The sequence below is a fragment of the Trypanosoma cruzi genome, genomic scaffold, assembly GCF_000209065.1.
Source record: "Trypanosoma cruzi strain CL Brener 1047053517071 genomic scaffold, whole genome shotgun sequence".
In the NCBI taxonomy this organism is placed as follows: Eukaryota; Euglenozoa; class Kinetoplastea; order Trypanosomatida; family Trypanosomatidae; genus Trypanosoma; species Trypanosoma cruzi.
The window spans coordinates 59,442-87,393 of NW_001849513.1; the positions used below are offsets into that span (position 1 = coordinate 59,442).

Sequence of the window (27,952 nt, forward strand, 5' to 3'; positions counted from 1 at the left end):
ACACCACCGAGAGACGAAGCCGTATTTTCCATGAGCCCCAGTTCAAGACCGGGGTCTCCAGCCCTCATCACACTTGTACCCAAGACAGCGTTTACTGCTACAAGCACCTGCGGAAGGAACTGCGTCAGTTAATGCGCGAGCTTGGCGATCATGTAAGTTATGAGGCGACAGCGACGACGAACCTAACAGAGGGCCGGGAATCATTGGGAGGGATAAGTATTCATGAAAGCATCATCTCTGAGAGTAAGGTGGTTTCACCGAATCCTAAAACTTACATGCAAATCATGGATAGGAAGCTGCGATTTCTGTCGAGGGTTTTCCCAGATGAAGAGTTTGAAAGAAAAAAACTCGCAATTGTTATTATACAGAGTTTCTGGCGAGGAGCCGTTGACCGTCGTGAATGCCGCCGACTCCAGTCAATGGTACATGAGACTACCATCAGGCGTGAGGCCGCTGAGATCATTCAGCGTGCATTCCGCAACCACTGTGCTACTCGAGAGTGCATACGGAAAAAGAAGGAACTTAGAGCACATCGAATTGTTGTGCAGCGTGTGACGCTTATTCAGCGTTATCTGTATCAGAAGAACAGCGTGGAAAAAACTGGGGGGAAAAAAGTCATTTTAATTAAACGAGCCATTGCTGAAATATTGGAAGCACGTCGGAGAAACGCTGCTGCCATTCGTTTACAGTCATTTTGGCGTATGTGCACTGTGTGGATGTGGCTTCGTCGTGTTGTGGCAGCGACTAGGAAGATTCAGTGTGTATTGAGAGGGCACAGGGGAAGAGTCAGGGCGAGGGAGAGACGTGTCTACGTCCGCTTGGAGGAGCAGAAGCGGATAGCCAGGCACACTATGGCTGCTCGGCCCATTCAAGCGTGGTGGAGAAATGTGTTGTTGCTTCGTGCGTGCAAAGCCATTTTGACGCGCAGACAACGCGATGTCATGGTGTACCTGGAAGAAATAGAGGAAAAATTTAATGTAGAGTGGGAGCGCATCAAGCACCTCCCCAACATGGAGCTCTGCATACTGAAAATATTGGCTGTGCTCCGAGGCTTCCACTGTCGTGTGGAAATTGCATGGCAACGGAAACGTATGCACATTCTTCGTCGCTTTTTTCTGCGCATTGTATGGAAAAAACGAGAACAACGACGCCTAAAGTGCCTACGGGAGGAGTGGCAGGGATCTCGCATGTTGCGGCGTCGGCGGGAGGAGGTGTTGGATGCGGTTCTCCGTATACAATGTGCTGCTCGCCGTTGGTTGGCCTCTCGAGTACGAAGCGTTTTGTGGGCGGAGTTTCAGAGGAAGCATCATCAGGCCTGCGTTATCCAGCGCACTTATCGACGCCATGTGGGTCGACGGTGGATTCGGGCCCTAAAGGAGGAAGCGAGGCTTGAGGAGGAAAAGCGCATGGTGGGTCAGATAATTCATTACAGTGCCTCTAAGATTCAAGCCACTTGGCGCATGTATAGTGAGAGGCGCTCCCAGGCGGAGTACCTGCGCTTTCTTCTTTGGGAACGCCATATCCTCTCGTCTCGCATCCAAAGGGCCTGGCGTGCGCACAGGGCTCGTCTTCAATCCCATTGGCGGCGCCTTCACGAAGAAGATACGCATCGTCATTTCCAAGAGAGACAGTATCGGCTGATGGCCGTGATTCGCATCCAGTCTGTTGTACGCATGTTTCTTGCGCGTCAAAAACTGTTGCATGCAGGAGTGAGGCTGCGACCCACCCCGGCGTTTTTGAATTGGTGTGCACAGCGAATACAGTGCGCGTGGCGCCGTTACGCCGCCTACGAGTATGTGCAGCAGCTCCGTTTTTCACGTTCTTACTACGATCAGCAGAAGATAAATATGGAGTCGTTGTATACTTATGCGACAATGATCCAATCTTTGGTGCGGGCTAAAATTCTTAACGTGCGGCGTGTTGCGGCTCGTCTCCTCGAGGTGGAAAACGACGATGAGGACCACAAAAGGAAGCGGGAGGCGGCGATGCGATCGTATTACGCCGCCATCACCACACAGCAGAAAGGGCGGCTTTCGGAGGATTTTCTTAGGCCACAACCAGCGACGCCGACGTCATCCGTGACGACGGAGGGAGTTGCAACTTCCCCAGTGGATGCAGGGCCTGAGGACTCCAAGGAAGATGGCGAGAGGCTGGCAGACGAGCTTGTGCAGCTGGTCCAGCGCTGTGGTCGTGGTGCCCTGGCGCGTCGCAACATGTTTGCCGTGCTCTTTGACACTCCCCGATGGAAGGCGGCCGTGGATATACAGCGTGTGTGGCGCGGCTACTGTTCGCGGCAGCTCGTGGAGGTGTACTATGAATTTTTTGTGGAGGAAGTGAGGACTGAAGGCGATAGAAGCGAAAAGGGGGGAAGCGCGTAAAAGGAGCGGGAGTGATGTAACCAGCAGCAACGGATGGCGATTTACGATCTCCCCTTCTTCCTTTCTTCTTCAGTATATATACATCCATTATGTATATGTGGATAATATGTATGTATTTCTGTGTACGTGGAGGGGTGGTTGGGTTTTTGTCTTTGGGGAGGAGCGAAGAGGGGGTGGGGTTGAGGCCCTTTAGATGTACAGCATGTCGTGTCACACGGGTTGTGAGAGGTGGGCGCACGCTCTCCGTCCTTCCGTACGTATTTGTTTATGTCTGTCTGCTCAGTGTTTTGCTGTGCATGTATACCAGCACAGGTGCACGCATGCACAGTAGACGTGTGTGTGTGTGTTTGCCTGGGCACACTTGAGGCGAACCAAAAAAGGCGGACGGGAGACGATATCCCCCAACCTTCTTTTGTTAATTCATTGCCCTTCATTCCTTCACCCTCCATTTGGCGGCAAATAAAGGGAACCAGAAGGAAACAACAAATACTCAAATAATAGTAAAGAAAGAAAAAAAAAAAGGGGGAATAGAGGGGACCTAGGGGAACAACATTAACACCACAACACACACGCGCAAAGAAAAAAGGCAGAAGGAAGATATCAAAGGGGATCATTAAAAACAACAACAACAATAATAATAACATAGAAAAAAAAAAAAGGAAGGCCACAAAAAAGGCTGAGGATCACGCCGAAAAAGATACACAAGTATCTACGGACAAACACATATAAGAAGAAGTGGGGGGAGGCTATTGACAGAAAAGAAAAGGAATATGCAGGTAATGCCATCGGATCGAGATCGATATCGTTACGAAGAGGAGGATGAGGAGGAAACACTTCCGTTTGAGGGACTTGAGAAGACCTCTGCACTGCAGCAATGCCGAGTGTTTAACGATGTGCGTCTTGACATTTCCTCCTGTCTGCGCTCCATGACGCAGTGCCTTTATCTCTTGTGCACCGGCACAACGCTCACAGAGACGGAGGCGACGGATTTGTTCTTCATGTCTACAAAACTTCTGCAGTCCACCCACCCGAAACTTCGCCGACTTCACTATGTGCTAATGAAGGAATTGAGCCCATTGGTGGAGCAGCGCTTCATTGCCTCCAACTCACTCATGATTGACATCAAGAGCAATAATGATGCCAGCAAGTGCAACGGCATTCGTACGCTGTTCAAGGTAATGAACAGCTCCCTCTATGCGTCCATGGACCGCACTATTGTGGAGGCCCTGACGTCACAGAGCAGCAATGTTGTCTGTGCCGCCCTCGTTACAGGGCTTCACATTGCTCAAGTCAATCCAGAAATGGCAAGAAAGTGGGGCACACAACTGACCGAGGTGATTCGCAGCTGTGGGAAGGCTCAGTATGCTGCCATTGCTTTGCTCCACAAAATGCGTAAAAATGATCGCCTCTCCGTCACGCGACTCATTGACCAGGCAAAAAGTGGCGTGATACGTTCACCAATGGCCCTGTGCCTTGTGATTAAGATGTGTACGGAATTAATGCGGGAGGACTTTGAGGGATCTCTGGACATCTACAAGTTTGTGACATCGATGATGCACAATAACAATGATTTGGTGGTTTTTGAGTCCGTCAAGTCTATTTGCTCCCTGCGCAACATTACGGCGAAGGAGGTGTCACCTGCTGTGATGGTGGTGCAACTGTACCTCAACACACAGAGCGCCGTGCTGCGTTTTTCTGCGATCCGTGTGTTAAATGAAGTGGCAACGCTGCATCCAGCTGCGGTCTCGCCCATCAACTCGGAGATTGAGAACCTCGTGACGGACCCGAACCGCATCATCGCCACCCTCGCAATCACGACGCTGCTGAAGACGGGGACGGAGTACACAATTGAGCGGCTCATAACACAACTTTCGACGGCCGGTTACTTGAGGGAGTTGGGCGATGAGTTTAAGATGGTCATCATTGATGCCATGCGTGTGCTGAGCGCCAAGTTCCCCGCAAAGTACAATGTGTTCCTCGGGTTTCTCTCCAAATTGCTGGCGGAGGAAGGAAGCAGCCAGCTGAAGGAGAATGTCGTAGATGTCACGATGGAGATTGCCAAGTCCAACCCCGACTCAAAGGAGTCTGTTCTGAAACATCTTGCCGAGTTCATTGATGACTGCAATTACTCGCAGATTGTGCGGCGGGTGCTGATGTATCTTGGGGAGGAGGTGCCACTGACAGAAAACCCAAAGACGTTTGTGCGCTATGTTTATAATCATGCGACGCTGGAGGGCCCCGAAATTCGCGCTGTGGCAGTCAGCACACTGGCAAAATTGGCAGCGTATGTACCCTCACTGCGTCGGTCCATCGTCGTCCTGTTGAAACGTACTTGCAATGATGCGGACGATGAGGTGCGGGATCGCGCCGTTCTTTACACACGAATTTTTCTTAATAATGATGAAAATATCATTCGTTCTATGGTGTGCGATGTCGCCAACACTGTGGCTATGAGTCGCCAGGCACGGATTGCCGCAAGATCTGCCGTGCTGAATACCGTAGCGGAAGACATTGGCCGACAAAAGGCCATCGCAAAGGAAGCTGAAAGCAGTACAGAAGAAACATCGGCAGTTAGCCATGCTGTGCTGCAAGGGAGAGAAAAGATGCGAAAAATCAAACAACTGTTGGAGCTTGGAGAGCCAATTGTCAGCAGCGAGCCGGTGCCATTGACAGATCCTGATAGCGAGTATGTGGTCACGGTGATGAAGCATACATACATCTCTAATATAGTCCTCCAGTTCAAGGTGAAGAACACGATGGAAAAGGTAACTTTTAAGAACATTGCGATTGAATTGGATACGGACGAAGTGGGGGTGGAGCCGCAGTACTTTATTCCCATCGAGTCGGTGGCGCCCGCTTCCACGAGTTACGGATATGCGGTGCTACGCTATGAGGAGGAACAGTACCCGAGTGGCACCTTGGAGTGTCGCTTCAAGTTTGCCATGCAGGAGGAGGGTGGCGACGTTGAGGAGGAGGAGGAGTACCCACTGGAGAGCTTTGACATCAACGTTAGTGACTTCATTGCCCCTGTGAACCTCGGCGGTACTTTTGAGACGCAGTGGGAGAAGATGCAACTTGAGGAGACGACGGGAACGTATTCGTTGAGTTCAATGCGTAACTTGACGGTGGCAGCGCGGGAATTGGTGGAGTTCTTTGGGATGTACGTTGAGGGAGGCAAGCCGGGGAAAATAACGACGGCATCCCACACGCTGCAGATGTCTGGCACGATGGTAAACCGCGCACGTTCCTTGGTGCTTATCACAGCAAGAGTGTTTATCGCAAAGGACAAGAGCGTGGCGCTGCAGTTAATGCTGCGGGGGGCGAATGCAGAGCTGCGCGAGTATCTTTCGGCCGCGCTTCTTGCGTAGAATAATTAATTGGATTGTTTATATCCATATTTTGTGCATGTCGCTGCGACCTGCCACATGGGTTTGGTGCGAGACGGAAACTGAGGGGCGGTGGGAGGTGATGATGATGTGTGCGGCCACTACGTGTGAAGGAACAAACGCCGAGTGAGAACATATTATTTGAGGAAACAAAATTATTGATGTTTTTTTTTTTTTACCCCTTATTTGCTTGCACTTTCTTTTGAACGACACGCGATGAATTCATTGCGGAATAGGGAACATGTCAGGGAAGATGGGATGAGGAGAAGGAGGAGGAGGGGCGGGCGCACTGCCTCCGTGGCTATTGTGGGAACCGGTATTGTGTGTTTGTGCGAGTGCGTGAGAGTAGAAGGCGGCGTGATGCATACGCTCTCTGGCATCACTCACTCAGCCTTTACTACTCTCGCATGCGTGATTACACGTTCTTTCATTGTGCTCTTTTTTTCTATCTTGCCCCCACCCTTTTTTTTTTTTTTTACGCAAACACAAATAAACGCTGACGAGCGTTTTTGTCCCGCGCGGGTCTTCACGCACGCCGCTTCCTTTGCCAAAAGTGTTGAATGTTTTGCTTATTGCCTTTTGCCTTTTGCCTTTTTTTTTTTATTTTTTATTTTTTCATTTCTGCAGCCAAGCGGTGACGTAGCGGCTAAGAGAAACGCAAACGCAGGTGGGAAAGAAGAAGGGGAAAAAAAAACAACAACCGACAGTGACGAATTTCTCCGTTGGGCGGGGGCTGTTGGTTTGCTTTTAATCCTTTCTCTCTGCTTCTCGTGGCGGTGACGGCGCTGATGAGCAACTGCGCAGAAAGGGAGTTTGGACGCAACGTCACAAATGCCCCTGTGGGAAAGACGGCTTTTGTAGGACTACCACTGACGGCGAATGCGCCGCAGAGGAGTGGTGCCGTTGAACGCATTCGGCAGCCACAAAAGCGAAATGATCGGGAGGAGGGGCACGAGGATGCCGCTCATGTTGTCACAGCGGTGGGGGCCAAGAGACGGTGCACGGAGGAGGGAATTCTCTGCCAGCCTCCATGTGGGGCAGTGGGGCAGGTGGAGGCACTGGCGGTGAAGCAGCGGCCTGTCATGAATCCCGCATGCAGCATGTCAGGAAGTGTCAGTAGCATCGAAGCCTATTTTGACGAGGGCGTGGAGGCATCGCGGGAGTCTTCGCCCGCTTGCGCGGAGTTGTTGAGGGCGGTGGAGGAGGCTGAAACGGCGGTGATGGTTGATCTGCGCTGCGTGTGCGGCGGCGCACCCGGCTCCCTGCACTCCCCTTTATTGTTGGAATCAAGTTCTTCTCCCCCCGTGATCCCGCTGCTGTATTGATGCCATCCATGCAATTTGGCTGCCATGAGACACATGAAATTAGATAGATTTATAGATGGTCAGAGAAAATATTAGAGTGAGAGGGGAAAAGGTGGGAGATTATCGGGGGTTTAGGCAACAGAGAGAAGAACACAGTATGAGGAGGAAATGGGACATGTGTGTCTCATGTACGCGTCCCGTGCAACTGTTGTGCGTGTCTTTTTATGCATGGATAGCACTCTAGATGGTTTACTTTTCCTTTTTTTTTTTTTTTTCTTTTACTTCGAACCCACACACACACACACACATGCCTGCATCCCATTTGCACACACTGCCTCAGCAAAGAAGGCTGCGGGGGAAGGTGCAGACAGAGACATATTTGTATGTTTAGGCTCGCGACCTTGTTGCTCGCAAAAAAGAAGCCGCTGAAGCCACCGTCAAGGCGTGGGCGGGCGGCGGCGGTGGCAACTACGGCGCGAAGAACAATGAAGTCACCCGCAAGAAGACGTTTGCCGTCGCGGACTCGAACACCTGCAAAACGTGCAGGGGGGAAAGGGGAGACGGCATCAGTCATTCCCAACATCGATGCTCCGAACCGCCAACCACATCATCACCATGACCAAAAAAGCAGCGGCGACGAAAAGGTAGGCACCAACAGCAACATGGGAAGTGGTGTTGCGAATACTAGCAGTAGTGGTAGCGATAACGTGGCAGTTCAGACGACGGCGATGGCGAAAACGACGGAGGCAACAGTGGACACCAGTGAGAAGAAGCCGCCCTATTGCCTTGCTACTGCCGTCTCAACAATTGTTGTTCCCCCAGCTGCCAACTTTCTGCTTGAGAACATGAAGCAGACGCTTGCACCGTCCTTGCAGAGGCCAAATGACGGCGGCGTAAGCAGCAGTTCCTCTGAAGAAACTCGGTCCCCTGTATCGCAGATGGAGGAGTTTTACACTTCAAAGAAGGGCCCTTTGTTTGCCACCGCGGTGATTGCTGGCACGAATGCCGTGAAGCAAGCTAGTCAGCTGATTCCATTCTGTCATCCTGTACGTATTCAGAAGTGTTCCTTCACCTTTAGGCGGCGGGTCGTTGCGGGTCTCAGTCGAACCTCCGCACTTCCCCATCGGGTGGTGTTGCGTAAACGCGTGAGCCCCCCACCGCCCCCCAGCCGTGCCCGCGGAGAGTGCAGCGTTTTGTACTGTTTTTGCACCGTTGCGAGTGATGACTCCAAGGCGGGAGTGGAGATGGAGGCGCTGACGGGGGCCAGTGTCGCCGGTCTGACGTTGTACGACATGCTCAGGACCCTGCCGGGATCGCAGGAGGACGGATTGAGCATCGGCGAGTCCTTCGTGCTCGCGAAGCGCGGGGGGAAGAGTGACTTCACGAAAATACTCATGTCGGAGCTGGAGAACGTGCCAGAGCCAACGCCACCGGCGACGAGAGACGCGGGGGGAGTGGAGACGGCAGGGATGCTGACCGAAGGAGGCGCAACGCCATCGTCCGCGACAGCGGCGGCGGAGGCGCAAAGCGAAAATGAGGGTAATGACGACAAAAGTAAAGGCGACGCCCCCGCATCCAGCAGCAGTGGCAGCGGTCATGAGCAGCCGCAGAGGGACTCAGGCGGGACGCCGGGGGACGCAGACGGTAATGCAGCGACGCCGGACGAATTGGAGGAAAAGGGCGCCTGGTGGAAGTCTACGGCGCGCGAAAAGAAACTCCAGCAGCTCCACCCGCGCCGAAGGTACGAGTCACAAGAGAAGACGCCGATGGAAGACGAGTCACCACCAACAAAGAAAACAAAATCAACACCAGCAACGACGGCTGCGGCCACTACCGCCGCCACCGCTGTGCGAAGGAACAAAAACACGGAAGATGCCCCGGCAAAGAAGAAAATGGAAAACAAGACGCGGCTCAAAATGAAGGCAAAGGTGGCAAAAATCCGCCCAAGGCGTTTGGTCATCCCGCTGGCGAAGCGTCGCGTAGAAAGCAGCATACCTGAAGACGATGCCAGTGCCGCGGCAGACGATGCTGATGATCACGAGGATGTTGTTGTTGCGATGAAGAAGAAGAAAAAGAAAAAGAAGGAGAACCGTGAAGTTGCCGTGGCTTCAAACAACAAACGTGCCTCTTTAAAGAAGACCGCCGTCCATGACTCTGCCGATGCCGACGATGACAGTGCTGACGTGGATAATGACGAAGAGGGGGAGGAGGAATTCGCTGTTGATACGTTTGAAAATGAGGGTGATTTGGCACCTCCAGCACGACGCGAGAAAAAGCGACCACGGCGAAATGTGAGGGAGACCGCCAAAATGAATGACAACGTCGCCGATGAAGACAAGGACGATGAAGCAGATGAGGATGAGGATGATGATGATGAAGAAAGTTTTCACGAAGAAGAAGCCGTTGACGAGACACGGGAATATGATGACGATGAGGAGGAGGAGGAGCTCCCCGCGCGACGGCAGAAGGCGGCGAAGAAGAGAAATAAGACACCGCCATCGCCCCCACCGCGTCGTGCGAGGGGCAGCGAGGTGACCAGGCCGGTGAGGCATGACAGCTGGGACAACGAGACGGAGGTTGAGAGTGAGTTTGATCAGGACGACAGTGAGGCGCACGAATTTTTCGAGGAGGAGGAGGGGGAGGAGAAGCCTCCACCAACGCATAGAAAAAAGAAGACCGGCAAAACCAGCCGGACTCAGCGGCAGACGGCGCGACGCTGAAGTTTGACGAACGCGCACACAAAATGGCAGACGTGCCTCCTCTCCAGCTTCTGTGGGGCAAATTGGATGACGACATCATAGACGATTTTGCAGGCCTCACTCCGTGTGGGAGAGCGGGGAGAAGGAAGAGGGAAGTGGAGGTGGAAGAGACACATAACAACGGAAGGAAATAATAAAAATAATGAGCAGAGGAATTCTCCATTTAGACAATGTCTCCTTTTGCCATTATTAGTTGTGTTTCTTTTACGAATATTTCGACCTTTTTTTTTTTTGTTGTCTTTTTCCCTCCCTTCCTTTTTTTTTTTTTTTTTCCTTTTCCCCCGCCGTTCTTCTTCACGTTCCTCCCGGCGCGGGGAAAATATAAATAAACCGAGAAGAAAGAAGCAAACAACACATATTTTTGCTTCTGTTTGTTTTCGGGGTGGAAACGCCGACGCATGCGCCGTGGGCGTTTCCGCACCGTGACCATGCTGCTTCCGCCGCTGCCACCTTCTGTGTCTGTTCCCTTTTCTGCTGCGGCGTCTTTTTTGCGTCGTTTTCATTCTACTTGCAGAAAGCTTCAAATGACGCACTGCGCTTCCCACGCGGAGACTGACGGCTCAAAAGACATTGACGACGCCGCATGGCGAAGGAAACTGACACCAGAACAGTTTCACATCCTGCGAGAGAAGGGCACTGACCCACGCTTTGGGCCGTACAATGATCACTTTGAGCCAGGCGAGTATTTATGCGCCGCATGTGGAACGCTGCTGTACAAGTCTGAGATGAAATTTCGCTGCGGCTGCGGCTGGCCAGCGTTTTGGGACTGCGTTCCAGGGGCGGTGCGGGAGGAGCCTGACAGTGACGGGGTGCGCACGGAGATTGTGTGCAATGCATGCAACAGTCATTTGGGCCATTTATTTCGTGGCGAGGGGCTTTGCAACCCTCCGCCAAATGAGCGACACTGCGTAAATAGCACCTCGATCCGTTTTCAGCCGAGTCCTTGAATAATTGGAGGCCGTAGTGTTTTTTATTATTATTATTTTTCTTATGCCAGCGTTTTCTTTTCTTTTTTTTTTCTTTTAGAGTTTCTCTGTACATCCGCATGCCTGGCGTCTTTTGAAATGCCGCCCCCCCTTTTTTTTTTTTGTGATTTGTTGACTTCTCGCTGTTTCTTTTTATTTTTTATTTATTATTATTATTTTTTCTTTGAGAGGGGGATAGAGTTTGTGTGTGCGTTGCAGCTTCTGCATCATGGCGGAGTTGAATGAGATGATAGAGACGTTGTACGCCGGCAAACTTATTAGTGAGCAGCAGGTGGCGCAGCTGTGTGACCGCTGCAAGGACCTCTTTCTCGAGGAGGGAAACATTGAGGTTGTGTACGCTCCCGTCACACTGTGTGGCGATATCCACGGCCAGCTATTTGACATGTTGGAGCTCTTTCGTCATGGCGGCCGCGCGCCGGACACCAGCTATGTGTTCATGGGGGACTTTGTGGACCGCGGCTACCACAGCGTCGAGACCCTGTTGCTGCTGCTTCTACTAAAAGTCCGCTACCCAGACCGCATGACACTTTTGCGCGGTAATCACGAGTCCCGTCAGATCACGCAGGTGTATGGCTTTTACGACGAATGCTACAGAAAGTACGGTAGCGCCAATGTCTGGCGCTTTTGCACCGATTTGTTTGACTACATGCCGTTATTGGCTTTGGTAGAGGAGGACGTGTTGTGCGTGCACGGCGGTCTGAGCCCAGACATTAACACACTCGATGAAATTCGTGTTTTGGATCGTAAGCAGGAAGTTCCACACGAGGGCCCCATGACAGATCTTCTGTGGTCCGACCCTGACGACATCAACGGTTGGGCCCTTAGCCCACGAGGTGCGGGATTTATTTTTGGCGCAGACGTCACGAAGGCATTTAATCACAGGAACGGCATCACGCTTATTGCACGCGCTCACCAACTCGTTTTTGAAGGCTACAAGTCCATGTTTGACGACAACTGTTGCACAGTGTGGTCCGCTCCAAACTACTGCTACCGCTGCGGCAACGTTGCGTCCATCATGAAAATAGGCGAGAAGTCACGAACAGACCGCAGCTTCATCACATTTGGGGCGGCTCCCGCTGAAGAGCGCGGGCACTTGACTAAAAAGCCCCCGCCCGAGTACTTCTTGTGAGAGGGTCATCGCAGCCCATAACGGGGATAAATTTGTGGGTCTGCGTGGTGCGTGTGTGTCGGAGGGAAAAGAAGAGGGAGAGGGAGAAATGCCCACCTTGTGGGGAATCTTTGCTACCGTCTCTGGCGCAATCCCCCACCATTTTTAGATGGGAGCCATTATTATTATTATTATTATTATTCCCTCTCTCTCTCTCTCTGTGTGTGTGTCTGTGTGTCTGTGTGTCTTGGGGGACTCTCATGTGCCTCAATTTGGGGTACTTTCTTTTTTTTTTTTTGTTTGGTTGTTGTTGGGGCGGCACAGTTTGGAGAGAGCAGTCAAAACACAGACGCACAAAACAAACCAACAACAACAAAAGGAAAGAAGACCGGACACGCAGTTGGTGGTTAGCGAACAAAAAGACGGCGAGGGAGGGTGGGGTGGGTGGGGAAAAAACAACAACAACAACAACCGAGTAGCAACAAGGAGAAAAACGCAAACAAACAAAACAAACAAGCAAAAAGGATAGAAGGGGATCGAAAATGTTGCGATTCAGGCCGCGGGTATTTCAAACAAACACCACTCGGTTGCATTGGGCATTTTTATTTAAACGCCGACTTCAGTCCACCGTTTCGGGCTTCAGAGAGGCAAGCTGGATAGCTCCTCCTGCTAACAAAGCGGTGGCACACTGGTTGTACTGCTCAGCGGCACTGGTGGGTGGTGTTGTTGTCATTGGCGGTATTACACGCCTGACTGAGAGTGGATTGAGTATTGTGGATTGGAAGCCTGTAACGGGTGTTCGTCCTCCCATCACACATAAGGAATGGGAGGAGGAATTTACTAGGTACCAAAACTTCCCTGAATTCAAGCAAAAGGACAAGATGACATTGGACGAGTTCAAGTTTATTTTCTTCTGGGAGTGGGCCCATCGAGTACTGGCGCGCAGTATAGGGCTTGTCTACGGTCTTCCCATGATGTACTTTTTCTGGAAGGGCCGTTTTAAGGGCCAGAAAGCACTCACTGGGTCCATCATCGCCATCCTTGCGTTGGGCGGTGCACAAGGAGCAATGGGGTGGTACATGGTTCGCAGCGGCCTTGACCCACGCTTATTGGAGGAGAAACGGAAGGCAACTGTTTCAGCGTACCGCCTCGCAGCGCATTTGGTTTTGGCCTTTACGATTTACGCCAGTATGATGCGTATTGGGTTTGGTCTGAAGCTTCCACGGCCGGTTCATTTTCAGGGCAACACAACTGTCCAGTCCTTTGCCCGGCTTTCTTTTGCAGTTGTTTTTTGCACCGTAGTTTCGGGAGCTTTTGTTGCGGGTTTGGATGCGGGTCTCATGTACAACAACGAGTTCCCTTGGATGGGTGGTGGGGTTGTGCCTCCCCGCGACCACCTTCTTGTGGTGGAGCCATGGTGGCGCAATGCTCTTGAAAACCCGGCAGCGGCGCAAACATGGCACCGCCTGATGGCTGCAGTTAGCACCATTTCTATTTTGGGATTGAATGCGGCTTGTGTTCTCCACAGCGCAGCGCTTCCAAAGATGTTGCGACGTAGCATGATTTCTGTCAACGGCGTTCTGGCGCTGCAGGTTGGGCTTGGTATTTGGACCGTTATCTCATACGTGGACATCCCCATCGCCACGGCTCATCAGCTTGGCTCACTGCTTTTGTTGACGACGATCATTCGTGTCTGCGCCGTCCTTGGGTCTCGGGGACTGTGTTTAGCATAATATAATATATTATATATATATATTGTTGTAGTGTTCTTACCGAAGAAACAAAAACGAAAAGAAAAAAAAATGTAGACCGGACTGATAATAACACAGGAAGAGACACATACTTACATAAGAATGTGGGAAAAGACACCAACGAAGGGGTCAGGGTGGCAGGGTTTGGCTTGGGAAGACATTGCATGGATGGGAGGAAAAATGCGGTATATTTCTGGGAGAGGGGAGCGAGGAGGCGGGTGGCGGTCATCGCAAAGGGGAAGCCTTCACACATGTCATGTCGTGTTGTAGGATCGATCCTGCTCACGCTTCCATTTTGGCGGGTTCACTTCTTTAACGCATATTTGCCATTTTTTTTTTTTTTTTGGTTATTGTTGTTGCTGCTGTTCTTTTTTTTTTTTCTTCCTCCAACTAAATGCCAGTATTTTTATTTCCACCGCGTAACCTAAAAGTGAAGAAAAATTGATTAGGAAGGAGAAGTGGAAAATATGACGCTTCTGTCGGCGTGTGTATTATTTGTTGGTGTGTTTTTTACTCCTTTTTGTGCGAGGGCAGCTGCTATTTCAACGATGTCATGCCCCACAGACTGCGATAACGCCGCTTCATGGTGTTACGAAGTTTTTTATCGTGGCGGCATTGTTTCTTCCGGTGAATGTGGGGAGTATTCCTTTGAATGTACGTGCAACAATGCCTCTGCAATCGTTGTGAAGAGGAGCAAAGGCGTATGCGCGTGGGAGGGTTCCTTTGATACCGGAGAGCCCGAGGGTAATTATTGTTTTAAATACACGGCATTATGTCCAACGAACTGCAGCAACATTGGTTTATGGGCTAGTCAATGCGCAAATGACGTTGTTTGCGAGGAGAGTAAAAATGAATATCACTTCAATTGCACCACTTGTGAGGGGCGTGCCTATTCTATCGTGGGTAACGGTACTTCATGCAAGAAGCAGTTCAGCAGCAAAAACCACAACTGCGATCCGCTAATCACATGCAACGGCCACGGCTGCTGTCGCAAACCAGACGATCCACTGAATGAGTCGCCTTGCATCTGCTTCAAAGACTCCCAACGGGGGTATTGGGCCCCACCAACGTGTGCCACCTGCGATGATGACTACGATCCTAGCAGAGGCAACTGCACCAGACCACGTCCGGGTATTCAGAAGATCCTCTCTTCGATTGGCACCACGTGGACCATGGTGCTTCCTAACTTGGCGATACTTTTTTTGTTTGTTGTATTTGGAGTGACTCGTGCTGAGTTTGAGTCCGACCGCCGTTTTCAGTCAGCTGCGCTGCGAAAAACAGGGCTCTCGGCTGTGCAGGTGGCCCGAAGACAGCAGCGGGGGCTGTTTCGCTCAAAGTACATCCCTAAGCGACCGGCGCAGAGCCGTTGCTTTTTGAATGAAGGGGAAACGCAGACACAACGTCGTGGTGCACCTGCGTACTGACACGGATACCGACAATTTGTCACCGAATAATCGATAAAGAGAAAGAGAGAAAGAAAGAGGTGAAGTTCGAGGGGATCATGTGCACTATCAGTGAAAAGTAGACATCTACCATTCCCCCTATTTCATCACTGCTTCGCGAATTCTGAGTCTTGCTTCTTCTTTTAGCGAATCAAACCGAATCGATCTCAGTAATTGGATATTCCACATGATCCTTCAGTCCTTTTTTACACCATTTTTTCAAAATTATCCAACTTCCACCGACACCCCAAAATATGATAATCATCAACGCGATACGAAAAATTTTAATTTAACGCTGAGAAAGGCTACGGAAAAGAAAAAATTGAACAAATTATTTTTACGCCTGCAGCGTCTCTTTTCCCTCTGTTCCTCTTTCCTTCTGCTTCTCCTCCCACAGACAAGGCCTGTGCTACCACCACTACCACTAATACCACTGCTGCTGCCCGCACCTCAGGAACAGAAATATTGTCCCCAAGCCATGCGTCAGCCACGCCACACCGCGCTGCTGCCACTGCTGCTTCTGTGGCTCATGATGGTGGTGTGTTGCGCCGGTGTTTGCGTTGCCGCCGATCGTGCCGTGAAGCACCGCTGTGGGTTTGACGCGATGATGAAGAAATACGGCCGGCTGCCGACTGCGGTGGTGCGTGAGGTGCCGCGCCGGGGACAGGGTGCCGTGCAGGCGTACACCGCCGCCAGCGAGGATGGGGACGATGGCTGGGCTCCGATCCGCATCAAGGTGTCCGCGGAGGACATGCACGACCCGTTGAGGCACTGCAGTGCGGCGGGGGATCTGCGCATTGACCACTTTGGCCGCGCAATAACATGCGGGGCGGACGACGTGTTGACGGAGGAGAGGAGGAACATTGTTTTGAGGCAAATTCTCCCCGCCGCCATTCAACTGCACGCGGAGCGTCTCTCCGTGAGGCCCGTGACGCGCCCCGTCGTTATTCCGCGTACCGGTCTGGGGTGGTGCGATAACTTCACCATCCCTCGCAGGCACCACACGGTGGGTGTGGCTGGCGCCGACATGATTCTCTACGCCAATATTTTTCCGACTTCTGGTCTAACCGCATGGGCGTTTCCGTGCGCTTGGCTGGATGATGGCCGTCCAGTTGTTGCCGCCGTGAACTTTGACCCGAGGCAAATAGTGACGACAAATGTATACGTGCGTGCAGCAGCCCACGAGTTGGGGCATGCTCTTGGGTTTGGACGGGATGTGTTTTTGATGCTACATATGATTTCCGAGGTCCCGAACATGCGCGGGATGCCCAAGGTGTCGGTGGTTTCAACGCCGAAGACTAAGGCAATGGCGCGTCAGTACCACAACTGCCCCACGCTTGAGGGCATTGAGCTGGAGGACGAGGGTGGTCCTGAAAGTGTACTGTCGCATTGGAAGAAACGCAACATGAAGGACGAGGTGATGACTAGTGATGTGGGGGTTGGGCTGTACTCGGCACTGACGCTTGCAGCATTCGAGGGCATGGGTGTTTATTTGGCAAACTACAGTGCGGCGGAGATGTTGTGGTGGGGCAACAACTCTGGCTGTGGGCTGCTGGAAAAGAAGTGCTTGACCGACGGCATCACCGAATACCCTCAACTGTTTTGCAACCAGTTTTACGACGATCCAAAGTTCTTCTGCACGTACAACCGTCTGTCTCTGGGGTTCTGTAGGCTGATGAGGCACGAGGAAGCCCTGCCACAGGAGTATCGGTACTTCGCTGATCCCCGAGTTGGCGGTGATGACCTCTTCATGAGCAGATGTCCGTATGTCAAGGCGTATTCTGATACTGGGTGCACCAACGGCAACACTTCCGCAATGCCTGGCAGTATTGTTGGCCCGAACTCGCGGTGCGTAGAGGGGCAGGACCTTCAATTCGACGACAAATACATTGGCGACGTGTGTGTGGACACTCGATGCGGCGACGGCACAGTGAGCGTGCGGTTCCTTGATGACGATGCGTGGCACGAGTGCCAGGAGGGTGAGAGCGTCACGCCACCATCGGGTCCCTGGCGTGGGAGCATTGTGTGCCCCCAATACGCCGATGTGTGCACCGCCTTCCCGAACATCAGCAGCTACCCAATACCGGTCGTTGACCCGCCTCTAGCGGACGACCCGGCATCCGCGGAGGGTGCGGAGGGAGACGAGGGCGAGGTTCCGAGGAAGCGGCCGCGGCGACTCTGATTCCGGGGCTCTGCCGCCAATAAATTTATCGGGCAGCGTGGGTGGTGGGGCGAGCGGCGCGGCGATGGTGGCCGGCGTGCGGCAGTGCCGTGATGCTCACATGGCTTGTCGACCCCGCGCTCGCAAGACGCAGCGCAGCAGTAATAATAGCACCGTGCAACTGTTGCACTATTCCTCTCTTCGCTTCTGAAAAACGGACAATGAGTGTATTTGTTTTCTTTTGCCTGCGATGCGTGGCTTAGCGGACATTTGTGTGCTGAGGGAATGAACTTATGCGCAGCCTGCGTGGTGGCGAGGTGGTCTGGAGGGAGGAGACGAGTCCCAGCACCGCATGCACCCACGTGCGACTTTTGGTGCGGGCAGGCGATGGGAAGTCGCCGTGACCCAATGGGTGCGGGGGTGTTCGTGACTGCTGTGCTGAGGGCGGGGACGAGCGCCCTCGCCGCGGCGTTCCACGCAGGCGGGCCTCTCCTGTGTTTTACTATTATTCATTTTGGCTGCGGGGGAATGGCCGGGCCCTACGAGTGGGTGTCAAAACTTCCCGGCCGTGTCCACCTTGCCTAACTTATTGGTGCGGAGGCCCGCCCGACGCGATCCTTCTTGCCCCGCGTGGGAGGCGGGCGAAAGACACACTCGGCAGCCCCTTTTCGCCAGTGATGAATGATCGTGGGAGTGGGGATTCACGCTGGACTCGCCGTGGGCCACGGAATGCATCCGTCGCGGCCATGGCGACAGCATGACGAGGGTGCGAGCCGTTTACATTTGTTTCCCTTGTCTTTTGCTGGAGGAGATTATGTCGCCGACTATTTTTACTTTTTTCTTCTGTGCCCGCTCCTCACTCCGTGTGCGTGCCACTGCGTAGATGGGGTGCTGGTGTTTTTCAGTGCCTTTGAGAAGGAATGCTAGCGAGAGGGCTGGCTGCCCAATTTAATATAAGTCCTGGTAAAACGTAGAAAATATTTCCGTGTGATCCTTTTCCCATCTTGTGGTCCTTTGGAAGGCCCCGATGGAAGGAATCAAGGAACCGATAGCGGCACGACGAACTTTATTTCTATTTTTTTGACATCCACCCTCTTTGATTCCGACCTTGCGGCGAGGTCTTTTGGCTGGAGGGGACAAAAGTCTTCCATTTCGTAGGTAATAAATGTCTCCAACCCGAACACGCCGCACCGTGGCACGAGAGTGCCTGTCAGAATATATAGATGTAGTTGGGACAAACATTGAGGATGTGGCGAGGCCGCTGCCTCTCCATGGCCCTCTTCTTTCCCGTCCTGTTTTATTTGTGCGTATCAGTTCAGGATCCGGCCAGCAGCCCTGGCGAACATTATTCCGTGCTTTGGCTTTATTTGGAGGCTGTGTCGATTTTTTGTTGTTGTCTGTGCGTGCGCTGCGGTAATTTGTGGTGCTGCCCCTCTCTCTCGTGGCTGCAGCGTCCCTTTGCCCCTCTGCTCTTCTCCTCCTTCTGCTTCTTCTCCCGCAGACAAGGCCTGTGCTACCACCACCACCACCACTACTAGTACCACTGCTGCTGCCCGCACCTCAGGAACAGACACATTGTCCCCAAGCCATGCGCCAGTCACGCCACACCGCGCCGCTGCTATTGCTTCTGCCGTGGCTCATGATGGTGGTGTGTTGCGCCGGTGTTTGCGTTGCCGCCGATCCCGCCGTGAAGCACCGCTGTGGTTTTGACGCGATGAAAACAACATTCCCTAGAGAAACCCTGGCGGAAAGAAAGAGGGGAAAAAGGCAGCGTGGGGCCGTTGAGTGGGAGCGCACCCAAAAAAATTTCGGGAGGGGCGACCGGAAAAAGAAAACAAACCAACTCAAATAAAGGGGGAGTAGGCGAAACATGTTTCACGTGGCCGCGCGTTTCATTCGCATCTTCGTCAGCAGCAATTCTATCGGGGAAACCCCGCGGAAGATGACTGCTGTCCGTTCCCCTCGTTTGTGCTGCGTTTCCCTCCCGTCAAACGTGACGGGGGTTCCTTCCATCAGCAAATTTCCCCGCACCCTCTCCAGGTTCTCGGTGCCATCCTCCGACCAGTCCACGCTGTGCTCCCACTCGTATCGTGCGGTCCCGATGAGGGCGTAAAACGCCCGCGGGGCCAGCAGCAGCTCCGCTCGTTCCTCGGGGTGCTTCGGATGCGTCAGCGTCATCACCCGCGCGGAGCCAAGAGAGAGGCCCGCCACAATGCCACTTGAATTTCGACTTTCGTCCACGTGCGCTCGAATAAAACCGTTGCTGTTCAAACGTAAAAAATGGACTCGGTCATCCAAGGGTATGTTTGCCAGGTACTCTGACGCGAGCTTTCGGCATCGCCTTAGCGCTGTGCGCGCGAGGGCCGCCGTTTTCTCATCAACTTCTTCGTGGGTGCTGTTGCTTCCGTTGTCCGCGGTATCTCCCGCTATTTCCCGGTAAGAGCGATAAAACTCCTTAAAGTGGTGAATCAGCGAGTCCATGTGACCGTCATTGTATGGCAGACGGGAAAACCACGGCTCCGTGAAGGCGAGGAGGGCCTGTTCCTCCTCCTCGCCAATCGCCTCCGGGACGACAAACGCCGGAAGAAAATTTGGAGGAATCCCTCTTGTCGGTACCCCAATCACTTCACGGGGCTGCGGCTGCTGAAATGACGGAGCATAGCGCAGCGACACGTAGTTGTGCAGCGCCTCCCGCAGTAGCCGGGTTATGTTCATCATCGCCGCGATATTTATGTATGTATGTTTATAGATGTATTGTTTTCGTTTTCCGTCCGGCGTGGGGTATTGAGTGTTGATCTTATCCTTCTTTCACTCGCCTCCTCATTCCGTTCGCAAGAAGTGTTACCCCCACACGCACGAACAACAACAACAAAAAAAAAAAAAAGAAGGAGAGGGAAATCGCCATGATGGCAGCAAGCGGCAAAAAGCGAGTAGTATACGAGACGAATTTCCGATCCTTCCACGCAAAATAAGTTTTTGCTTCTCTCCCGCTCCCTCTTGCGTAAACCCCACCGCCATTCATTCGCTACAGACGGGTGGCGTTGTCTCAGCCGTGAAAAATCCCCGTGGAGACGGCAATGGACAACTCTCTCTGCCCATCGGACTCCGCATACGCATGCAGCAGCGACTCCAGTGTTTGATCCGGCGTGGGTATGAACCCCTCGGAGCCACGCATCACGAAGAGATACAGCACGGGACGCTTCAGCTTCTTTTTAATGCGGGCCTGCACCTGTCCCAGCGTTTCTCCCGGGTCGCAGTTCATGTTTGGAAGCGTCTCTGTGATGCCCGCCTTGGCTGTAAGGCGCAGGGTAATCTTCTGGGCCGCCGCACCCTCCGTCATGGATGGGCAAGGCAAACTATTGAGCGATAGCGATTAACAAAGGGAGGTGTGTTCACTTCCACCGCGAGTGTGCCGACGTCCACGGCCGCACCGTCAGGCCTAAATGGAGGAATCACGGAATGAACCAAAACAAGAACAAGGCAGAAAGAAAAAGGAAAAAAAAAAAATGTGGGTGTGGGAGGCAGAACAGTAGAAATGATCACACGTTGAGCGAGCCGCGGCCAATCAAAAACAACTTCCCCCCCGGACCCACACACACACAAAAAAAAAAAAAAAAAAAAAAGAAAGAACTATTAAAGGCAAGAATCATCCTTCCCCTGAGTAGCACAAAGAAAAATAGAAGGCGAATAGAGCGATTATGCACCAGCACGGTTGTGTAACAAATCGGCGCCTCCCTCCCTTCCCCCCTGGCAATTCAAGCATGGGAGGGAGGAGGGGAACGGAGAGGGACGGGTAGACTCCACAAACGCACAAACTAATAGAAATAGAGAGGCAAATGCCGTAATAAATTGTGTAAAACGAGTGAGGGTCCGAAAAGAACATTTATATAAATATAAAAATATATAAATATATAAATATATATAAACCGCATTGCGCTTATTTCAGTTTCTCCGAATAATAACGCCTTGAATCAATTTTTCTTGTTTTTCCTCGTTAGTTTTCTTTTTTTACTTCTTCGCAGTGAACTTGTTGAAATAAAATCTGCCCCTGTCCGCTTCTTGTCTGTCTTCCTCCATCGGTAGGGAGGAAGAGCGGGGGCAGATTTTATTTCTTTTTCTTGTCGTCCCCACTCCCGCACTCTGGCGGCTTTTCCGGCATGGATGAAGACGCATCACCTCCTTCCCTTCCCCTTAACGTTGTCGTTTCTTCCTTCGCCATGCCACTTAGCCCAATATCATGAATCTCTTCGCCCACATCGTGTTCCTCATCTTCTTCCACTTCCTCCTCTCCCTCCTCCATGTCATCCTCCTCGTGGACGAGGGTCTCTGCGTCCTCGGCGGGTAAAGCCCCACTCATGACTGAAGGCCCCGCGACTTCCAATGGCAACACTCCTCGCGCTGTTCCCGAAAATGGGTTCACACAACCCACCAGGGCACTAAACTCCCCCCCAAGACAATACATTATTTGATCCCATAGACATTCGCGACGCCGCAGGATTTGATCCGGTGGAAAGGCTTGCGGCAGTGACACATCCACGCCATACCGTCGTTCACGCATCGTTCGTGCCTCCTCCATTTCTTCTTTTGTTGGAAACCTCTCGACAACCTTTCCTGACTCCGGCACCAGCGGAAAGGGACCGAAAAATGAAGGAGAAAGTTTCACGGGAATCCAATGCCCATTGGCTACTTCAGCCTCCAACTGCTGCGTCGGCCACCGCATGCTTCCCCAGTAAACCCGAAGGGAAGATCGCGGCTTCCCTGGCACAAGCTGGGCCAGGTACGGTAAAGATTCCACCTTGGACAGATAAAGCGTGGGTTCCACGGTGCCATCCTCCAAAACCCCACCACGAATTAAAGGCTTACAAAGGAGAGAGTGATGCTCAGAAGGCGTATCACCTGCTTGAGTTTTGGGTTTGCGTTCCTTCCATTTGAGCCAAGCAAGATATTGTGGGGATTCGGGCTCTGTCGGAGGCTCGGTCGTGTGCAAAATGATGACCTGCGCGGTGGGCGGCATAGTAAAACCAATTTGCGAAAATCCACCATCGTGCACTTCGTGGCCCCAAAACACCTCAGGAAACATAGGATTTCCTCGAGATAACGGGTAAGTAAACAGCATGTCTAAAACAACTGCGGTGGTTACATGGGGATTGCGTTCTGTGATCAACAGCACTCGACGATCCACGTGCGTGGAGGAAAGAGGGTGTGCGACCAGGGCAACACCCTCAGCAAGGTCAACCGTGCGCGTTTGCCGCAGTACCACCTTCGTGGGGACAGAAAAGACAGATCCTCCTAAAGGTGCATACTTGGGACCATTTTGCACGATGCATGCGGCAGTTTCTGCACGGTACGCGCCTGTCTTGGGCTGCGATGCTTGCATCGTAGTGAGTAGAGGAACGTGGTCCTTCATAAACAAGGAAACCCTGGCTGTGACCTTTTCATTGTGCGCTCGAATACGCGTTAGGGTATCAAAGGCCAAATTTATGTTCGCCGGTGAGTTTACATCGCGGAACACTTCACGAAGGACAGCCAAGTACTTCACACCATTTGGGACATACAGTGGTCCATGGCTCTTTGTGATGCTCTGCAGCTCCTTTGTGAGCGGAAAGAGCGTTTTCGATACCGCGGACTTGTCTAGCCTTACAACTTCCCGCAGCAGCATGCGGTAGAGGGACCGCACTACACCAGGAGCAATCACAGGAGAATTTGTCGTTTCAGGCTTGTTGGACGCCGCCGTGGCCAAAAATAACCTGCCTCGTCGCAACATTGGCTCCAACAACAAAAACACAAGGAATAACTTGAAGAGTACTTGTAATTTCAAAAAAAAAAAAAATCAAAAGAGATAGGTAAAAACACCCTGAAGGTAACCCCACACACAGACACAGCAGCGGGGTTTCCCAGATGCCTTCACCGCGAGGGTGCTCAACAGGGTCTGGCCGGAGGCAAGGGCCAGGGCAGGAGTGGGAGTAGTAACCGTGCGGCAATGATAAATTTAACAAAAAAAAAATTAAAATAAAATGACGGTTGCAAGCAGTGTCTTCAACCCTAGGTCAACGCGCCACAACGCGCGTCCCACGGGGGGATAGACACGTACGCACACACACGGCGGGTAATAATGCTGCTTCGTGTTGTTGTTGCGGAGGGCCTTCGTCGTTGCCTACGCGTGCTCAGACACGCTCCAGACGCGGATAACGTTGTCCGTGTATCCCGAGTACAGGGTGTTGCCGTCAGCGGACCACGCGATCGACATGCACTCGGGGGTCTTCTTGCTCTTCTGCTGTGCCTCCGGCGCCAGCTCCACAATGACGTCCTTGTTCTCCAGGTCAAAGATGCGGATTCCCTTCTCCGTAGCCGCGCACATCCAGTAGCGGTTGGGCGAGAAGCAGATCTGGTTGATGGGAGCGCCGGCGGCCATCTCCGAAAGGGCCTCACCCTTCGTCAGATCCCACAGGCGTGCAACGCCGTCCTTGTCAGACGAGGCGCAGAGCGAGCCATCGGGGGAAACGGTCACGGAGGTGATGTAGTTTGTGTGGCCCTTCAGGTCCGTCAGGAGCCTGCCTGAGGCGATGTCCCACACCTTAACGAGGTTGTCCCAGCCACCTGACACGATGAGGGGCGTCTCGAGCGACGGGGAGAAGCGGACACAGCTGACCCAGTCTGTGTGGGCGCCGCGGCCAAGTGTGTGCAGGCATTCACCCTTGACGTTCCACACGCGCAGAGCGTTGTCGCGCCCTCCGGAAACAATCTGACGGTTGTCGGGCGAGAAGGTAACGGAGAGCACGTCCTTGGTGTGCCCCAGGAACTTGTGCTGACACACACCGGTCTGCAGGTTCCAGAGGCGCAGGGAGTGGTCCCAGGAGGCGGACACGGCGAAATCACCGTTGTTCGACAGGGCAACGTCCGACACAAACGCGCTGTGTCCCTCCAGCCGGCGCTCCGGGAAGCCGTATTCGCACTCCTCGCTGTTGCGGTCCATGTTGCTGCCCCATGCGATGAGTGTGTTGTCGCGGGAGGTAGACACCGCCTTGATGTACGTCTCGGTGATCTGTGGACAGGCCAGGGCGGTTACCCAACCGCGGTGCCCCTTGAGTTGTCCCTCGTAGACGACGGCCATGGTGAAAAGCAGTGAAAAGACAGAACGCGAAACGCGTGTGCGGTGCTTAGCTTGCTTTTAAGGAAGAAAAGGTTGGACAAAAATACCTTGAAGGTAACGCTACACAGAGACACAGCAGCGTGTTTTCCCAGGTGCCTTCACCGCATGGGTGCTCAACAGGGTCTGGCTGGAGGCAAGGGCCAGGGTAGGAGTGGGAGTAATAATCGTGCGGCAATGATAAATTTAACAAAAAAAAAAATTAAAATAAAATGACGGTTGCAAGCAGTGTCTTCAACCCTAGGTCAACGCACCACAACGCGCGTCCCACGGGGGGATAGACACGTACGCACACACACGGCGGGTAATAATGCTGCTTCGTGTTGTTGTTGCGGAGGGCCTTCGTCGTTGCCTACGCGTGCTCAGACACGCTCCAGACGCGGATAACGTTGTCCGTGTATCCCGAGTACAGGGTGTTGCCGTCAGCGGACCACGCGATCGACATGCACTCGGGGGTCTTCTTGCTCTTCTGCTGTGCCTCCGGCGCCAGCTCCACAATGACGTCCTTGTTCTCCAGGTCAAAGATGCGGATTCCCTTCTCCGTGGCCGCGCACATCCAGTAGCGGTTGGGCGAGAAGCAGATCTGGTTGATGGGAGCGCCAGCGGCCATCTCCGAAAGGGCCTCACCCTTCGTCAGATCCCATAGGCGTGCAACGCCGTCCTTGTCAGACGAGGCGCAGAGCGAGCCATCGGGGGAAACGGTCACGGAGGTGATGTAGTTTGTGTGGCCCTTCAAGTCCGTCAGGAGCCTGCCTGAGGCAATGTCCCACACCTTAACGAGGTTGTCCCAGCCACCTGACACGATGAGGGGCGTCTCGAGCGACGGGGAGAAGCGGACACAGCTGACCCAGTCTGTGTGGGCGCCGCGGCCAAGTGTGTGCAGGCACTCACCCTTGACGTTCCACACGCGCAGAGCGTTGTCGCGCCCTCCGGAAACAATCTGACGGTTGTCGGGCGAGAAGGTAACGGAGAGCACGTCCTTGGTGTGCCCCAGGAACTTGTGCTGACACACACCGGTCTGCAGGTTCCAGAGGCGCAGGGAGTGGTCCCAGGAGGCGGACACGGCGAAATCACCGTTGTTCGACAGGGCAACGTCCGACACAAACGCGCTGTGTCCCTCCAGCCGGCGCTCCGGGAAGCCGTATTCGCACTCCTCGCTGTTGCGGTCCATGTTGCTGCCCCATGCGATGAGTGTGTTGTCACGGGAGGTAGACACCGCCTTGATGTACGTCTCAGTGATCTGTGGGCAGGCCAGGGCGGTTACCCAACCGCGGTGCCCCTTGAGTTGTCCCTCGTAGACGACGGCCATGGTGAAAAGCAGTGAAAAGACAAAACGCGAAACGCGTGTGCGGTGCTTAGCTTGCTTTTAAGGAAGAAAAAGTGAGATGGAGATAGAGAAAGAGTAAGAGAGGAAACAACAACAACTAAAACAACAGTATGAAATGGGTGGAGATTCGAGACAGGTAATGTGGTACTGTGCCATTGCAACTTCCTCAACCGTTCCAGTATACACGTAACGTGATAAAGGAAAAGAGTGAACATTCCAAACGCAATCCTCACCTTTTGAATGCGTCTTCTTGGCCACTGTGTTGGTTGCGAGAAAGCAAATCAAGAAACACATCCAGTGAGGGAGCGGCAAAACACATGGACTCTGCGACCGCAGCAGATATGCTAAAATCATCCGGTGCAACCATGGCCATGCAACGACGCACTTTATTGATCTCCTCTTGGCCCAGCTGTCGAACCTTTTTGAATCCATTGCTTTTCATTCCATCCCACGCTTTAATGGCGTCGGCATTGATTTCCGTGGCGCAATTCTCTTCTGTACCGTAGTGAAGACCTAAAAGCTCAAGCAATTCCGGTAGCCGCATGCGATCCATGTGTATCTTATAGCCGAAACGGCCTGGTCGCAGAAAGCTGGGGTCAATGCCGCTGGGGTCCCGTGTAGTCATCACAGCAATGCGGGAGGGTGTTTCTACCACACCGTCGAGGACGTTAAGAAGACTAGAAATAGAAGTTGCGTCGCTGAATTGCGGCCCTTGGGCGCCACATTTCAAGGTGTTGCCGGTTTCTTTCAAATGTCCCCCACTTGCCGCGGTAGAGCGGCGACGCAGCAACGGATCACTTGGGTCGACATCATCCAGGAGAAAAATGACATCGCTGTAGGCAAACTCGAAGGGTTCGTTCTCACCGATGCACTCCAGCTGACAGCCAAAAAAAACGTTAAGCAGCTGTTGATTCGTGGAAAACAGTGAGGGGGACAAAGAAATAACGTGACGGGAGGTGTATGCCGCCAGAGCCGCAGCAAAAGAAGTCTTCCCCGTTCCCTCCGGGCCGTACAGGAAAAATCCAACTTTTTGTGGTACCCCCTCCACGGCAAACCGGCCCTCTCTCCGAAGAAAGCGATCAAGGAGCGACAAAACATCTCGCTTTTGCGGGAAAAACAACGTGTCAAAGGTTTTAGCGGACGGAATTGGACTCCTCGTAAAGCGAAGCCCGTCTCCGCCAAGCTGCATCTGAAAGTAGAACCTCGTGGAGTTGGTGGTGGTTGGCAGCGCTGTCACATAATGGCGCAACAACTGGGACACAAAATTCTCTATTCGATTTAAGCCACTCGGACCCGCCGCCTTCAAATGCAGCATGTGGTTGACTCTGCCCACTTTTTCCTTATCCTCTCGCTGTCGCTGGTACGTCACTTGGATGCCATCGCCCACTGCCATCCATGTGCCAGATGTTGGGAGTCGAAGAACCGTGTACCGGTGGAGTCGCTCTCGCTCGCAGAAAACACGACCCTCCACCTTCGATTGGAATATGCCTGCGGCCTCAAATGAATTTGGGCCAATCAGCAGGTGAGAATCACTCTTGAGTGGATCAAAAAGAAAAAGCACGGATGGTTTGTTTCGCCACTCCGCCTCGCTTAATAATTCCGTCCCTCCACCACCCCTGGCGATGTACAGCAGTGCCGCATGGAAAAGAATACCACTGTGATCACATGCGCCACCTTCACGACAGCGATATATTGGGTCAGAACGGTGAAATCTCCCTGTAATGGTGCGTCTGGCCTCACTCACAGAGTTACCCCAAAGTTGTCTCCAACTTCTCATCACCACGGGCCAGACCACGTTGATAACACCGACCAGAAACGGCGCCATAGCAATAATCATCACGAGCAAAAAAGATGCGCCACCATTTGATGCATCCAGCGGCAAATTGTCATTGAAAGGAATACGGAACGCAGCAGGACGGACTCGGCCACGATCAATCATGGTGCTCGCACTGTTGCGGCCTCGCCGTGCGTCTGGTCCACAAGAAACAAGAACGGCGTATATATATATATATGGATTCCTTATCTCCAATCTCTCGCTCTGTATGTATATATTTCCCGCTCCCTTTTTCCAGTTCTTCTCATGCCCAGGCCCGTTAGCAACAGAGAAATGAGACAACACAGCGAACCAATGAAATTCATCAGTAACAAGTAACCAAACAGGCATGAACAAATAGATGGCCACTTTCCCCTGATCACATACCAA

General features: G+C 52.7%; 15 protein-coding genes across 15 annotated transcripts, besides 36 other annotated features; 9 read left to right on the plus strand and 6 right to left on the minus strand.

Moving 5' to 3' along the window:
- Positions 1 to 4,876: a sequence feature (heterozygous, non-Esmeraldo-like haplotype).
- Tc00.1047053511211.10 (hypothetical protein, conserved) lies at positions 132 to 2,378 on the plus strand (the record flags this gene model as incomplete). The annotated part of the gene is made up of 1 exon (XM_812630.1): positions 132 to 2,378. The coding sequence occupies one exon, from the start codon at positions 132 to 134 to the stop codon at positions 2,376 to 2,378; it is 2,247 nt and encodes a 748-aa protein (XP_817723.1).
- On the plus strand, positions 3,149 to 5,746 carry Tc00.1047053511211.20 (coatomer gamma subunit, putative; the record flags this gene model as incomplete). Its single annotated transcript, XM_812631.1, has 1 exon — positions 3,149 to 5,746. One exon carries the CDS (start codon positions 3,149 to 3,151, stop codon positions 5,744 to 5,746), a length of 2,598 nt encoding a protein of 865 aa, XP_817724.1.
- Positions 4,877 to 5,242: a sequence feature (areas merged during assembly that could not be assigned to a particular haplotype. This can correspond to areas where the two haplotypes were merged or to regions with more than two copies in the genome that were merged during assembly.).
- Positions 5,243 to 10,571: a sequence feature (areas merged during assembly that could not be assigned to a particular haplotype. This can correspond to areas where the two haplotypes were merged or to regions with more than two copies in the genome that were merged during assembly.).
- Positions 6,356 to 6,380: a sequence feature (AT_rich).
- Tc00.1047053511211.30 (uncharacterized protein) lies at positions 6,553 to 7,089 on the plus strand (the record flags this gene model as incomplete). Its single annotated transcript, XM_812632.1, has 1 exon — positions 6,553 to 7,089. One exon carries the CDS (start codon positions 6,553 to 6,555, stop codon positions 7,087 to 7,089), a length of 537 nt encoding a protein of 178 aa, XP_817725.1.
- Positions 7,322 to 7,348: a microsatellite.
- Tc00.1047053511211.40 (molybdenum cofactor biosynthesis protein, putative) lies at positions 7,452 to 9,788 on the plus strand (the record flags this gene model as incomplete). The annotated part of the gene is made up of 1 exon (XM_812633.1): positions 7,452 to 9,788. The coding sequence occupies one exon, from the start codon at positions 7,452 to 7,454 to the stop codon at positions 9,786 to 9,788; it is 2,337 nt and encodes a 778-aa protein (XP_817726.1).
- Positions 9,128 to 9,157: a microsatellite.
- Positions 9,396 to 9,448: a microsatellite.
- Positions 10,049 to 10,105: a sequence feature (T-rich).
- On the plus strand, positions 10,226 to 10,774 carry Tc00.1047053511211.49 (hypothetical protein, conserved; the record flags this gene model as incomplete). The annotated part of the gene is made up of 1 exon (XM_812653.1): positions 10,226 to 10,774. The coding sequence occupies one exon, from the start codon at positions 10,226 to 10,228 to the stop codon at positions 10,772 to 10,774; it is 549 nt and encodes a 182-aa protein (XP_817746.1).
- Positions 10,572 to 11,137: a sequence feature (areas merged during assembly that could not be assigned to a particular haplotype. This can correspond to areas where the two haplotypes were merged or to regions with more than two copies in the genome that were merged during assembly.).
- Positions 10,794 to 10,814: a sequence feature (AT_rich).
- Positions 10,905 to 10,978: a sequence feature (T-rich).
- Positions 11,022 to 11,942, plus strand: Tc00.1047053511211.60 (protein phosphatase 4 catalytic subunit, putative; the record flags this gene model as incomplete). Its single annotated transcript, XM_812634.1, has 1 exon — positions 11,022 to 11,942. The coding sequence occupies one exon, from the start codon at positions 11,022 to 11,024 to the stop codon at positions 11,940 to 11,942; it is 921 nt and encodes a 306-aa protein (XP_817727.1).
- Positions 11,138 to 16,097: a sequence feature (areas merged during assembly that could not be assigned to a particular haplotype. This can correspond to areas where the two haplotypes were merged or to regions with more than two copies in the genome that were merged during assembly.).
- Positions 12,100 to 12,123: a microsatellite.
- Tc00.1047053511211.70 (cytochrome oxidase assembly protein, putative) lies at positions 12,464 to 13,654 on the plus strand (the record flags this gene model as incomplete). The annotated part of the gene is made up of 1 exon (XM_812635.1): positions 12,464 to 13,654. One exon carries the CDS (start codon positions 12,464 to 12,466, stop codon positions 13,652 to 13,654), a length of 1,191 nt encoding a protein of 396 aa, XP_817728.1.
- Positions 13,651 to 13,678: a sequence feature (AT_rich).
- Positions 14,002 to 14,055: a sequence feature (T-rich).
- On the plus strand, positions 14,140 to 15,096 carry Tc00.1047053511211.80 (hypothetical protein, conserved; the record flags this gene model as incomplete). The annotated part of the gene is made up of 1 exon (XM_812636.1): positions 14,140 to 15,096. The coding sequence occupies one exon, from the start codon at positions 14,140 to 14,142 to the stop codon at positions 15,094 to 15,096; it is 957 nt and encodes a 318-aa protein (XP_817729.1).
- Tc00.1047053511211.90 (surface protease GP63, putative) lies at positions 15,593 to 17,296 on the plus strand (the record flags this gene model as incomplete). Its single annotated transcript, XM_812637.1, has 1 exon — positions 15,593 to 17,296. One exon carries the CDS (start codon positions 15,593 to 15,595, stop codon positions 17,294 to 17,296), a length of 1,704 nt encoding a protein of 567 aa, XP_817730.1.
- Positions 16,098 to 18,979: a sequence feature (areas merged during assembly that could not be assigned to a particular haplotype. This can correspond to areas where the two haplotypes were merged or to regions with more than two copies in the genome that were merged during assembly.).
- Positions 18,182 to 18,440: a mobile genetic element.
- Positions 18,789 to 18,835: a microsatellite.
- Positions 18,980 to 18,993: a sequence feature (areas not merged during assembly with more than two copies in the genome that could not be assigned to a particular haplotype).
- Positions 18,994 to 19,255: a sequence feature (haploid, non-Esmeraldo-like haplotype).
- Positions 19,151 to 19,993, minus strand: Tc00.1047053511211.100 (hypothetical protein, conserved; the record flags this gene model as incomplete). Its single annotated transcript, XM_812638.1, has 1 exon — positions 19,151 to 19,993. The coding sequence occupies one exon, from the start codon at positions 19,991 to 19,993 to the stop codon at positions 19,151 to 19,153; it is 843 nt and encodes a 280-aa protein (XP_817731.1).
- Positions 19,256 to 21,171: a sequence feature (areas merged during assembly that could not be assigned to a particular haplotype. This can correspond to areas where the two haplotypes were merged or to regions with more than two copies in the genome that were merged during assembly.).
- Positions 20,322 to 20,615, minus strand: Tc00.1047053511211.104 (hypothetical protein, conserved; the record flags this gene model as incomplete). Its single annotated transcript, XM_812654.1, has 1 exon — positions 20,322 to 20,615. One exon carries the CDS (start codon positions 20,613 to 20,615, stop codon positions 20,322 to 20,324), a length of 294 nt encoding a protein of 97 aa, XP_817747.1.
- Positions 20,877 to 20,905: a microsatellite.
- Positions 21,160 to 21,199: a microsatellite.
- Positions 21,172 to 21,234: a sequence feature (areas merged during assembly that could not be assigned to a particular haplotype. This can correspond to areas where the two haplotypes were merged or to regions with more than two copies in the genome that were merged during assembly.).
- Positions 21,235 to 23,098: a sequence feature (areas merged during assembly that could not be assigned to a particular haplotype. This can correspond to areas where the two haplotypes were merged or to regions with more than two copies in the genome that were merged during assembly.).
- Positions 21,381 to 23,039, minus strand: Tc00.1047053511211.110 (hypothetical protein, conserved; the record flags this gene model as incomplete). Its single annotated transcript, XM_812639.1, has 1 exon — positions 21,381 to 23,039. One exon carries the CDS (start codon positions 23,037 to 23,039, stop codon positions 21,381 to 21,383), a length of 1,659 nt encoding a protein of 552 aa, XP_817732.1.
- Positions 21,519 to 21,587: a sequence feature (CT-rich).
- Positions 23,099 to 23,611: a sequence feature (areas merged during assembly that could not be assigned to a particular haplotype. This can correspond to areas where the two haplotypes were merged or to regions with more than two copies in the genome that were merged during assembly.).
- Positions 23,259 to 23,291: a sequence feature (AT_rich).
- Positions 23,430 to 24,386, minus strand: Tc00.1047053511211.120 (activated protein kinase C receptor, putative; the record flags this gene model as incomplete). The annotated part of the gene is made up of 1 exon (XM_812640.1): positions 23,430 to 24,386. One exon carries the CDS (start codon positions 24,384 to 24,386, stop codon positions 23,430 to 23,432), a length of 957 nt encoding a protein of 318 aa, XP_817733.1.
- Positions 23,612 to 24,312: a sequence feature (areas merged during assembly that could not be assigned to a particular haplotype. This can correspond to areas where the two haplotypes were merged or to regions with more than two copies in the genome that were merged during assembly.).
- Positions 24,313 to 24,456: a sequence feature (heterozygous, Esmeraldo-like haplotype).
- Positions 24,457 to 24,592: a sequence feature (areas merged during assembly that could not be assigned to a particular haplotype. This can correspond to areas where the two haplotypes were merged or to regions with more than two copies in the genome that were merged during assembly.).
- Positions 24,593 to 24,956: a sequence feature (heterozygous, Esmeraldo-like haplotype).
- Positions 24,603 to 24,636: a sequence feature (AT_rich).
- Positions 24,775 to 25,731, minus strand: Tc00.1047053511211.130 (activated protein kinase C receptor, putative; the record flags this gene model as incomplete). Its single annotated transcript, XM_812641.1, has 1 exon — positions 24,775 to 25,731. The coding sequence occupies one exon, from the start codon at positions 25,729 to 25,731 to the stop codon at positions 24,775 to 24,777; it is 957 nt and encodes a 318-aa protein (XP_817734.1).
- Positions 24,957 to 25,656: a sequence feature (areas merged during assembly that could not be assigned to a particular haplotype. This can correspond to areas where the two haplotypes were merged or to regions with more than two copies in the genome that were merged during assembly.).
- Positions 25,657 to 25,801: a sequence feature (areas merged during assembly that could not be assigned to a particular haplotype. This can correspond to areas where the two haplotypes were merged or to regions with more than two copies in the genome that were merged during assembly.).
- Positions 25,802 to 27,952: part of a sequence feature (areas merged during assembly that could not be assigned to a particular haplotype. This can correspond to areas where the two haplotypes were merged or to regions with more than two copies in the genome that were merged during assembly.) that runs on past the window's edge.
- Positions 25,979 to 27,913, minus strand: Tc00.1047053511211.140 (hypothetical protein, conserved; the record flags this gene model as incomplete). The annotated part of the gene is made up of 1 exon (XM_812642.1): positions 25,979 to 27,913. The coding sequence occupies one exon, from the start codon at positions 27,911 to 27,913 to the stop codon at positions 25,979 to 25,981; it is 1,935 nt and encodes a 644-aa protein (XP_817735.1).